This window comes from Borostomias antarcticus (genome assembly GCF_949987555.1).
Source record: "Borostomias antarcticus genome assembly, chromosome: 1".
In the NCBI taxonomy this organism is placed as follows: domain Eukaryota; kingdom Metazoa; phylum Chordata; class Actinopteri; order Stomiiformes; family Stomiidae; genus Borostomias; species Borostomias antarcticus.
The window spans coordinates 35,800,489-35,812,988 of NC_140234.1; the positions used below are offsets into that span (position 1 = coordinate 35,800,489).

At 45.2% G+C, this 12,500-nt stretch overlaps 1 protein-coding gene across 1 annotated transcript in view; it reads left to right on the plus strand.

Annotated features, from left to right (window-relative positions):
• Nucleotides 1-12,500, plus strand: part of ankrd13b (ankyrin repeat domain 13B) — a gene marked incomplete at both ends in the record, with an annotated part of 32,776 nt that overhangs the window by 14,342 nt on the left and 5,934 nt on the right. Inside the window, 3 exons of the mRNA XM_084440820.1 lie at nucleotides 1-24; nucleotides 1,685-1,751; nucleotides 1,998-2,079. The exon at nucleotides 1-24 is cut by the window's left edge and continues 223 nt beyond it. Of these exons, the coding sequence (XP_084296946.1) occupies nucleotides 1-24; nucleotides 1,685-1,751; nucleotides 1,998-2,079 (173 nt within the window). The remainder of the gene's footprint in view (nucleotides 25-1,684; nucleotides 1,752-1,997; nucleotides 2,080-12,500) is intronic.

A 12,500-nucleotide genomic window follows, 5' to 3' on the forward strand; every position in this document is an offset into this window, starting at 1 on the left:
CACCAAGAACATCGCCTTCGAGAGGTGAGGGGTTGGTGTGTGTGTGTGGGGGGGGGGGATGCGAAGGAAGGAAAGAGGGGGTAGAGAGAATTTTTACATTACATTACAGTTAAAAATACAAAGTCACATAAGTACCCCCCAACAACAAGATAAAACCCACATCAGAATTCGAGAACCAAAGAGTTCTCCCTCACTGAACAGAGGACCCCCTGCACCCCCCAGATGTGCACAAACCCCTCTATGTTCCCCGTCAGTTTATAAAAGAGAGATAGGGGGGGGGGAGAGGGAGAGAGAAAGAGAGGAAGAGAGGGGAAGAGAGATAGCGGGGGGAGAGAGGGAGAGAGGGGAGATAGAGGGAGGGGGGAGTAGTGAGTGAAGGGAACGGGGGTCAAGGAGAAAGAAAGAAAGAAAGAAAGAAAGAAAGAAAGAAAGAAAGAAAGAAAGAAAGAAAGAAAGAAAGAAAGAAAGAAAGAAAGAAAGAAAGAAAGAAAGAAAGAAAGAAAGAAAGAAAGAAAGAAAGAAAGAAGTGGAAAGAGAGAGAGAGAGGGACTCTCTCTTGTAGACGTGCCAGTGGTCCAGCTAGGAGTAGGAGGGACGCCCTCTGGCGGTGCTAACAGCTGATAGGGCTGGACCCAGGCCACGGTGTTCAGCGCCGCTCAACGCCGTCGCGGGGGCCGTAGTGACGGACACTCAGCTGAGAGGGCTGGACCCGGGTGTTCAGCGCCGCTCAACGCCGGTCCACCGCCCTCCTCCTGGAGTGGCTCTGCTGTCTCTGAGCTCAGGGATAACTAACGTTGACATGCTGCAGATACAGTTGAATCTGTGTGTTATGTGAATTCATCATGTGGATCCCACCGCTGTGTGTGTGTGTGTGTGTGTGTGCATTGGCGATTTTATAGGGGGGGCAAGTGCCCCCCCTGATTGGACAGCCCAACTCTGCTCAGATTCTTTATTTATTTTTATTTTTTTTATTTTTTTACTAATTAACACAATTATTAAATACATACTTGTGGTTGATACCAGTTTGTGTTAGATCATCATTCATTTTAAAAGTGTATTTATTACTTAAACTAGGCTACCTTTAAAAATATATATATATATTCATAATCCACTAATGGCACAACTCGTCCGTCGAAAAAAATGAGATCTGACTGTACTGCTCAGTGCTCAACAAGCTACAACTAGCCAACCTGCTCACAATGGCAAAAAGAGCTATACAAACAATTTACCACTTCTTCATAAAATAAAATAAAAACTGGCAATGCTAATGAAGCTATCACTCGAAATGACAGCGCAGCAGGTGCAATCGAATGCAGAAGTGCTCCAGAGGCTATCGGAGCTAGCACTAGCAACATTACCATCGGCGAGGAAGCTAGCACCAGCAGGCAGTTGCAGTTTGATGTTGGGTATGGCCTAGTGCTCGGTCATAAAGTCATATTGACATGCTCGTGGTGTCTAGATGAAGTTTGATGTGTTGTACATATTGAATTGTCATACGGATTTCTTATTAGCATACTGTTCACAACTGGTATTCTTTGTAAATAGATGGGACGAGACGGCAGAACTGTTTTTTTTTTTCTCACGTCAAAATGTTGCCCCCCCTACTCTCAGAGGGTAAAATCGCCTGTGTGTGTGTGTGTGTGTGTGTGTGTGCGTGTGTGTGCGTGCGTGCGTGTGTGTACAGGAATAGGACGGGTATCCTGGGATGGAGGAGTGAGAAGACTGAGATGGTCAACGGATACGAAGCCAAGGTAGAACGTACAGACAGACCCCCACGAGTCCTGTCATCCCTGTCTATATGACCTGGCTGACCAAGCTTGATAATAATAATAATAATGTCACTTTGACCTGGCTTGATGGAGTCACACAGTCATACTGTATATGTACGGTACAATCCTCAGAGTCTGTCTGTCTGTCTGGTTGCCTATCTGTGGGTGTGTGTGTGTGTTTGTATGTGTGTGTGTGTGTGTGTGTGTGTCTGTCCTGCTTCCCTCTAGGTATACGGAGCATCTAACGTAGAGCTGATCACCCGGACCAGAACCGACCACCTCTCGGACCAGAACAAAGCCAAGCCTAAAGGCAGGTCACCTTCTAGCCTGACCCCAAACTCACTTCTGGTTTGTGTCATTGGGGGTGCAGTGGGGGGTAGGGGGGGTATTAATTTGACCCTGTGTGCGTGTTTCGGTCAGTTTGGGCCATTGCTAGAAGTGTTCATTAGCTAACATTTACTAGCTAAATTTCTTCCTCCATGCATTTATTTTCACATTGCTGAATGTTTCGTTTGCAATGTGCAGAAACAGCATCACGAGCAAGAGAAAAGGAAAGATGCCCCGTTTGGCAAGCCCGATTTAATGCACGGGCTTACCGGGGCTTCAGCCCCGGGGCCCAACGGCGTAAAATGCCCACAGCCCGCTACGGGCGTCCTGCGTTCCTTGGAGCGGACTCGAAGTGGCTCAAGTTCAAAGCTCCGCTAATATAAGCGCGATTCGATTGCCGATTTGATTGGCTCTGTGACTGGAGTATTTACATACCGTCAGTGGCGATTTTAGCATGGCATTTCTGGAGGGGCAGTTTTATATTACGTCACCATCACAAGAACTAAAGGTAGCCAATTAGTCTACTGTAGGTACATCAGAGCAGAGGCTACAACACACAAAGATAACGACACATTAACACACGCAGAGGGCTAATTAGACCCATAAGAGAGCGCATGCCCGGTCCAGGGTTCTGAAAGTGACAAGTGCGCCCATCAGACCTGGGCACTACGCATAACCTATTAGTACTCCACTTATATCACAGCCAAATAGTCTACTACAGTGACGGCGCACTGTCCACATTAGTCATCATGTCCAACAAACTATGCTATCAGAGGTGCAACAGAATCGCCATACGAACCTGGACGTTGAGCTGCCCCAGTAAACCCAGCTTCATGGCACAGCTCAGATGGGACGCAGAGCTTTCATGCTTCGCTGTTCTTTCTGAAAGATGTTTAATGTCTTTGAATCCAGACGATGCCCAAACAGAGTCTCCACCAAAAAGAATACACGGGAAACAGAACAGCGCACTTTTCGAGGTGCTAGCAGTTAGCCACTTCTTTTTTTCAAACCATTCCTGTTTGAAGGTACGGGTTTTCTCCAGCCTGAAGCAGCACCAATTCTTCTGGTCGGTGTGGCCCTAAACGTTTTATTTCCAGTTTCTCTTCCAGTTTCAATGTACTAAACCGCACATTCAACAAATAATCTACACTATTCATTTTTGTTGCACCTGAAAACACTTTAAATCTCTACAAAACTTTAGCTAGCAGCATTGGCTAACGTAGATCGACAATGACGGTGACCCAGTAGTTCAACTTTGATCAACGTTGTTTTATTATTCCCTCGCTAAACCTGTTGCCAGGTAGATTTCGTAGGGGCAGAGACTTTTCTGCCCCTCCACCCAATGAAATCTGCGTGATATTTTTTCACATTACTCCCGACCACGCTCACATTGTCGCTATAGCAACAGTAGGGGAGAACGCTTCGGTGCCCCTCTGCCGAGTCAGAGCAGTCTGTGACACGCTCATACAAAGGGAATTACTGCAAAACAGCACTATACATAGTGTCAGTCAGGTTTATTATATTTATACATGCTATTTTAACCACTGAATCACTATTTTGTATTAATTATAAATTAGATTTTTCCGAAACACAGTTGTAGGCTAAGATGCATCTTGCACAACAGCGCCACCTCTGGTGGGGCACTGCCCCACCTGCCCCTAATGTAAAATCGCCACTGCATACCGTGATTTGATTGGCTCTGTGACTGGAGTATTTACATACCGTGATTTGATTAGCTGGTGATTTGACTGGCTGCTTGAGTGAAGTTTTGTGAGCGACTTCGACTTGAGAGACAACATAATATAGCCAAAGATGTCAATGGAAACTCAAAGAAAAGTGAAAGTGGGTCGACTAAACGTAAAAAAAACAAAGAGATAAATTAGAAAGGGAAACACATTTACTGACAAAAATCCCAAAGTTAACGGGGTATTTCAAAGTAGCTGCAAGTGCTGGGCCTGGGGACGAAAACCCTGCGTCAACATTGGCCGATGAGTCGCCGGCAGTTAGAGCTGAGGAGACGGGCAACATCCACAAGCAGGCTAGGCCTTCAGATATTTTGAGCTTGTAAACGAGAATGACAAGTTTAATTAATAAGGTTAATTAACGTTCTACTCCATTGTAACAGGGCCGTAATCAAAGCTATTAATTACACCGATGTAGGCTACGCCTACGATGGATGCCCTGTCAAAGTAGCTAGCTACCTGCCTGGCTGTGCAACAGGGCTATGCTCTATAGCTAGCATAGCTTTACTCGTTTTTGAAAATGTAGCGAAAGCTTTAGCTAAATTCAGCTGCTGCAATGCTTCATAAGAAATAGCATTCAGATTAATAAGAAAGATGGACCTGTCTTCAGTATTTCCAAACATGGATATAGCCTTAAAGGATTAACATGGTAATTTTCACTTTTTTTGAGTTTGAACGTGCTATTTTCACAATAGGACATTGAAGAAACACAATAAAAACATTAAATATATCCGTTTTGTCGTTTTTGAGAAACTGGAAGCGTAACATTTTCAGTCTAATTTGACTCGGGGTAAAAATACTCAGAATTCGTGACGTTTTTCCCTTTGTTGACGTCACCCTAAAGTTTGAAAATCCCGCCTCCACTCCCCTACACCCCTCCAACAGAAACCTGTCTGGCTCCCGCACCTGCTGTCTTTGCGCCTTTTCACCATCTATCCAACATGGTAAGGCAGCTCTGAACCCTTTCTCATCTTGAGAATAATTGAATAGTTGCAGTCTCTTAATTTTATATAATTTGTATGTTTTATAGGCCTAATTGTATTTGTGGTTGTCATACATATTGGGAAGTTTTTACCATGATCTCCGTGTCTGAGTAGCCAACCTAGCTAATGTTAGATAAACGAACCATAACGTTAGCTGTAATTGGCAACAGTTTTTAAAAAGCTGTCTGATCCAGCTAGCTATTTGTCTTTATCCAGCATGTTGACGTTAGCTAGCCTAATGTTTGGAATGTCAGCTAGCTGTGTTAATTATCCTAGCATGCTAACGTTAGCTCTCAATGCATTTGCTTTTGGTAACCTTAGCCCTCCTGTGCAATGGCAGAAACACAGCGCACCATACTGTACTCTTCCCTGGCATCAAATCTACTTGCACCAGGTGCAAACTGTGCTGTAAGGTTTCCGAAGCGATAGCCTACCATAACTGTTGTGAGCGTGCTTTGTTGTATAGGCCAATACAATAGGCAACGTTACGAAGTCAAAGTTGGATATAAGTCAGTTTGTCTCCACAAGAATCTCCCGATTATCTCTCGCTCAAACTTAATTAGATATAATGTAGACTTACTGATAAATAGCCTATTGTTGTAATTTATGCTGTTTTGCATATGCAAAATAACGATGCTATTACTAATCGCTTTTATAATTTGCCCCCTTTTCTTGTAGCCAGATCACTACATTTCCAATACTGGGACTCGGGAGGTCCAGGTCCCGCGCTTCAGGGCTCTGGAGGTGTGCCGGTCCTGGAGGACAGGTTGCAGCCAATGTCACCTAATGATATTATAAATATGTTACAACACCGCCCTGTTTTATGAGAAAGTAGCCTATGTCTTAATTTAATGTCATGTTGTATGCGCAACAATTACCTCGGAAAATAAAGACGTAGTCCTACCCGTGCGGGTTTTTGTCATTTATTTATTCTCACATTGAGATCTTAACTTGATCAAACACACCTGCTGTGTACTGAATCGTTTGTCCTAATGTCTTGTATTGCAGCGTTGTGATGCGCATATAGAGGCTACTGTGCTAAAATTATGACTACATTTCAGGGTGGGTGGAGGTGAAGATATTAAGTCAAGTTATTATGTTCCTTTCATAATTTACAACTCCAAATAATTGTAATTCTGCAAAACATTCTGAAAGTTGTGTAAGGCACTGTGGCATCTGCTCCACATAATGTTGATCATCCCAGCATGCACCTCGATCCGACCCAACTTCAGGAAGCATTGCGCATTTTGGGATTAAACAGCTCCAGTAGCGATATTCTATTATAACCAGAGGGCATTACAATAACATTCAAAACGAGATCTATTGACTGCATGACCTGTTAGTCTCCAGACTCCGGAGTAGGCTAGCCCTTGACCGCTGCGCTCACGGAGTCGTGGTGCACGGCCCTCTGTCTCCAAACTCATCCATTATGTTGAATCGCTGCGCTACGCATGCAGTCTGCCACATATTAGTAGGATCAGTAGGCTAGCCTATATGTAGGCTACATCCCCAGCCCCTTTCTGCTAAATGTATTGTGTTGCCTTTGTATGTGAAATGAGCTATAATGATTTAATTGATCTGACCAATAATCAGTTATTGCAGTGGTATTCCGCTCGATTCCTTACATCACCACAACTGACAGATGTTGAACCCAGAACAGTAACGTTTCAGTGTTCAACTGGCTTTGTTGGACACCTACTAAGATAAATAACGTTAGACTGGTGAACAATGCGGATGTTATGTCGGTTTCACAGCGCAAATGATCTGTCTTCTGGCAAGACCCACAATTGCAATTATTTGACTAAATAGGTACTGTTCGTAGCTGGCTGAAAGCTATAACGTTAGTCTAATAGCCCAAGCCTCCAAGCTTGCGTGGCCGGCTGCAGGGTGCTTTTTCCTCTGTGTCGTGGGGGAGACGTGTCGTCGTTATACTTTTATCATACTTTTCCCAAATAGGCCTAATGCAAATTCGAGGATACGGCCTGTTAGGTAGCGTGTATCTTTATAATGTTTGGGGGTTAATATAATATTAAGGACTTTGTAAATGCCCCTGGTTAGCAGCTCGAAAAATGGCTATTGATCTGGCTGTTGTGCGCAGGGTTGCCAGATTGGTGTGATGTTTTCCAGCCCAATGAGTGCTCAAAATCCGCCCAATGTGATAAAAAAACGCCCAAATATTATAGTATATAATATATAGCAGTGCAAGAAAAATGCCTTTCAGTTGAAATACCGAAAATAATAATAACTCGTGGTAAACTGCAACACACGCCTACACATGTCACACACAGCCTACGACAGAGAGAAAGATGCGTAATCCCATCAAATAGTCAAAGAAATGATAATGCAGGCAACAAATTATAATAACACATGAGAAGCATGGCTATATCATGAATAGAGGACAAGATGACAAGCTAGATAACAAGCTTTAGTGGTGACAAGAAACCGCTAGAGAATGTGACAAGTGGACTAGGCTACACAACTTCCAATGGTAGGCCTATATAACCACCTGTATAACCACCCATGAATACCCTGCCTGCTCGCCTACAATAACCGAGTCAGGAGTGTGACACTCAGGCAGGCAAGCAGGCAGAGACACAAGTAATGCATCACTCAATGATGCGACATCCAGAAACACCTGCTGTATAGTATTAAGTAAAAATGTCTTACCTTCACGCCGAACAGGCCAGGAGTCCATTCCAACTTCTAACGTAACTCGTAAATGTAAAACTATGTAGGCCTACATGTGGTGAACTTGCTAATTAGCAAGTATTAATAGATGGTTGAGTCAAAGCTCCCCAACAACTGTCGGGGAGGGTGGAACAGCCGTCAAACCGCTCCGTTAGACCGAGCGCACGTCCATGCGAGCAGAAAGCAGCGGTAATCCCATGCGATTTCTGGCATTATCTTTAGCGTCACTTGGGAAAATTCTCTCTCCACATGAGCATTTGATATGGGCAGAGTGAGCAATATGATTGCGCCAAGTGCCACATCCAGAAAGCACAGATTTCCTCCGGCATCTTTAAAGGCCTCTACCTCCAGCCAAAAGGCATCGATGCGGTGATCATGACAGAAACCTGCTGATCCCACATCCCCAAATTGGCATCTTTAGGTTTCTTCGGGGGTAGCTAGCTAGATTTGACTCCGACCTCGACCTCGACGTTCTCCTTGACCGTGTGAATCAAATGCATTGAACAGGGAGATCTCCCTCACCCCTATTGGACAGGTGCACATCTCCCACCCTATTACTAACATCATTGGATAAAATTGAAACGTCTGTCCCGCCAGTTTTAAAATATATATATATATTTTTAAACGCCCGCCCAATGCTATTTTTTCCAGCCCACCCGCCCAATGCTATTTTTCCCGGCCAAACGTGATCAAAAGAAGCCCAATTGGGCGTGAACCCGCCCAATCTGGCAACACTGGTTGTGCGATCTAGCTCGTGTTGTCTAGCTCGGAGCGGTGGTAGCTATGGTAACGGGGCACACGTCTGTCAATCATAATGATTCCAGTTGGTCATTTGCTCAGAGAACTGTCAATCAGTTGTAATGAATCACGCCCAGTGTTGAGTGAGTGAACTTTTTGAGTGGCAGATTCAGACCTATAAAAACATATTTTAAAAGAATTTTTATGGATGAATTCTGAAATAGTTAAACACATTTGTTTTGTTGTTGCCTAAAGATATCTGGAAAGTGTTATATTGAATTACCATGTTAATCCTTTAAGGATTTACTTAACTCTGCCTGTATCCAATGCCTCTCGAGAGCGCTCCTTTTCAAAACTCAGACCTCAAAAACAGACTGCGCTCTACAATGGGACAAGAAAGACTCAACCACTTGACATTGATGTCTTTGGAAAATGACATTCTTAGAGCACTTTACCGCTCTAATTAAGAACTTTGCCAGCCGTAAAGCCAGGAAGAAGCCTTTTTAAAGGTAAGAATGCATTGAATGCAAATCAAATTTAAACCTAAGGCATTATTAGCCTACCTGCGCGTTTCTATTGATCAGTAGGCTATCTTATGTTTGCTCTACTTGTGGACAGAAGGATGCGTGCAGCCAGGTTGTATGTGATGAATAGGTTTTTGTTATTGATGCTCAGGGCTTGTGTTGGTGAGCGAGGGGGGTTAAAGGGAGCGTGCCTGCGTCATTAGTTCAGAGAGTGATGTTGGCGCTAGAGTGTGGATGTTGAGTTGCTGGACCGGAGTGTGTGCGCCTGGCTTACGAGTAGAATTGTAAATTTTGACTTATAAATATGAAACTTGGCTCAAATAATAAGCAAATTAATAATACAATATGCTGAGTTGCAGAGATTGTTACAATATAGTGAAATTGTGTGTGTGTGTTGGTAGCAGTGGCGGGGGTGGTGTTGCTGGTGGTGGTGAGGGTACTGTTACTGGGAGGGGGGGGGGGGGGGGGCTAGGAAAATGCCTAGCCCGGGGCCCATGGGTGCCTTAATGCGGGCCTGCCGATTGCCTAAAGTTTTTTGCTGCCGATACCGGTCACTGGTTGTCTATGAGCCATATCGGCCAATACATTGCTGATATCTATGGGTTTTTATGTTACAGCAGCTGGTATAGCAGTATTATGCCTAACAGTTTCCATTTATATTTACAGTATGTAATCTATTTTCTGCCGCAAAACGGTTGTTTTCATCGTGCTGGAGCAACGCTTGCGCGCTGTGCGCATGCGTGCTGGAGCAAGTGGTGAAGCTATTTCGTTTCTTAAGACGTTTCTAAAGATCATAATATGATTATTATTACAGAGGCATGTGAAAAACCACAACAAGCCCTCGCTCTATGTAAGCAGAACTAGCAATTCATAAAGACAGATTGATGAAAACAACCGCTTCGCGGCAGAAAATAGATTTTTTAGAAGCTGCATTACATGGATATACTTGGCTCGCGCTGGATTTTAAATTTCTTCTACAGGCCTCCGAATTACACCAAAGTTATCTCGGTGAGTCAAACGTCTTATAATATGCCGTAAATAAGGTCCAGGTTGTCAAAAACGAGCATTTTCCTTTAAGAACCTTTTGGAGTTTGTAATGGAATTAAATCTGATCGAAAGTAAAAAGATTTGCAAAGGTTCGCTCAAAGAGGTTTAGTCTGGTTTATTGAGAAAACATACGAGCGCAAGGACTTCCAGGATAACGCACGTGAGTGGTATCCAGCAGAAGTGGAGTAGGCTCGTCTTGCGCCGCCTTATATTCAAGCAATACACAGGTATGACGCTTCCAGGGATGTGATTGGCTAACCCATCTGTACACGTCATAATAAATGGCGGACATCATCAACAGTGGTCGAGAATACAGACACGTGACATGAGAAAAGGCGGTAAATCTTGCAGGAACAATGGGACAAAGGATGGTTATTCTGGAGCAGACAACGTCTAGGTGTCTCGACCTCCTGGAGAGGTCATCCTGTCATAAATTAGATTAGCACAGCTATGTGAAAGGTTGAGGGAGGTGGTGAAACTACAATTTCGATGACAAGTTACTGGTCCAAAGAGACCAGTCGTACTGTGTTTCAGACAGATCTATCATGGGCAGTCTTTTCTGATGCAAGATGTGTTTGATGTTTGTAAATTGTACAGAATAGATGTTGGCATTATATCTTTGGATCAAGAAAAGCGTTCAATAGGATGGACTACCTTTTTCCACTTTGAGAGCTTTTGGTTTTGATGAAGGTTTTTTGTCACTGTTGGGTTCATTGTATAAAGATTGTGTTTGTTTGGTTAAAGTGGGGGATGGGCTGAGTTGTCCAGTGCAGGTGCGGAGAGGCATCAGGCAGGGGGGTCCTATTTCTGGGCAGCTGTACACTTATGCCATTGAGCCACTTCTGAGCAGGTTAAGAGCTAGGTTGTCGGGTCTGATGTTACCGGGGTTGCCTCCGCGTCCCTCGCTGGTGGTATTGGCATATGCTGACGATGTTAGCGTGGTCGTTAAAGACCTGGGGGATGTGGAGTCCCTGGGCAGCAGTCTCCATATCTATGAAAGGGCATCATCAGCCAGGATAAACTGGGGGAAGAGTGCAGCGTTGCTGGTTGGCCAGTGGGTGGATGGGGGAACTCCAATGTTATCAGGGAACCTCAGCTGGGGCAGGCAGGCCTTCAAGGTCTTGGGTGTTTTTCTGGGAACTGAGGGGTTTCAGAGGAAGAACTGGGAGGGGGTTATGGAGAGAGTGTGTGCCAGACTGTCTAAGTGGAAATGGTTGCTACCACAGCTATCCTATAGGTGGAGGGTCTTGATTGTTAATAACTTGGTCACCTCGACCCTTTGGCACAGACTGACAGTCCTGCCTCCACCGCGGGGGCCTGATTGAGGGGATCCAGAGGGCAGTGGTGGACTTCTTCTGGTCGGGGCAGCACTGGTTGAGAGCAGAGACTCTGTCCCTGCCGGTACAGGAGGGAGGACAGGGCCTGGTGGACATCGCCTCTCGTATCACAGCGTTCAGCCTGCAGACCGCTCAGAGACTGCTTTACAGCTTTGGTCTTCCTTGATTGGACACTGCTTGTGTGCTGCTGAGGAGGGCTGGACAGCTCGGCTAAAATAAACATCTGTTTCTGCTCCAAACCCCAGTTTGTGGACTTAACTGGTCTCACTCCATTCTACCAGTCGGTGTTGCAGGCCTGGCAGGTGTTTAGTTCTCGTTGCAGAGCTGTGCTGACTCCTGGGATGTGGCTCTTTGAGGAGCCCCTATTCGGAAACTGTTTTCTCATATCTCAGGTTCTGTCTTCTGTCAGCCTGAGATCCAGACTGAGAGAGACTGGGTGCGTCAAGCTGGGTCATCTGATGAAGACGTCTGTCCAGCTGCTCGCTGATCTCCTGAACATCAGGTCCTACAGACTGCTGCTCAGGCTGGTGGAGGAGGTCTGTGCTTCCCTTCCAGAAGCCCTCAGAGCCGAAGACCGCACTCTATCTGACCAATGGGATGATGAATATGAGTATGTTTTTCCTTCTCTGGATGTCTCTCCTGCTGTGGGACAGTGGCAGGAAGAGGACAACGCCCTGCTGTCTCTAAAGATCCCAGAGTTGAGGGACTTTTTGAAGGTGTGAAAAAGGCTGTTTATTGCATAAGTGTGAAGGTTTCAAACTTACTCTCGCTGGCAGGGTTGAAGGTGTCAAGGTGGACTGGGTTTTTTGACACAGGAACATCTCCGAGGGGCTGTTGGCGGTCCCTGTACAAACTCCCCGTTGACAAATGGACTGGGGACCTCCAGTGGAGGATCATACATGGGGCCGTAGCTACGAACAGATATCTGGTGCACCTCAATCCTGGCGCAGGGGACGGCTGTCCTTTTTGTCTGCAGCCTGAAACTATTGCAGCATATTTTCGTTGAGTTGGTTTCAGAGGGAGCAGTTTTCTTTTTGTCTTTTCATTCATGGCCAATGCTATTCTGTAAGTAAGAGGTCGGTGCATAGCTTAATTAGTTTTCTTTCAAGGCTGCCAAATTAGCCATTTGGAAAACCCAGAGGAACCATGTGAGGGGTGGGGGCTCAGAGGATGTGGTCCTGATGCTGAAGGGAGTGCTGGCAGATAGACTCAGGGTGGAGTTTGCCTTCTACAAACTGACGGGGAACATAGAGGGGTTTGTGCACATCTGGGGGGTGCAGGGGGTCCTCTGTTCAGTGAGGGAGAACTCTTTGGTTCTCGGGTTCTGGTGTGAGTTGTATCTTGT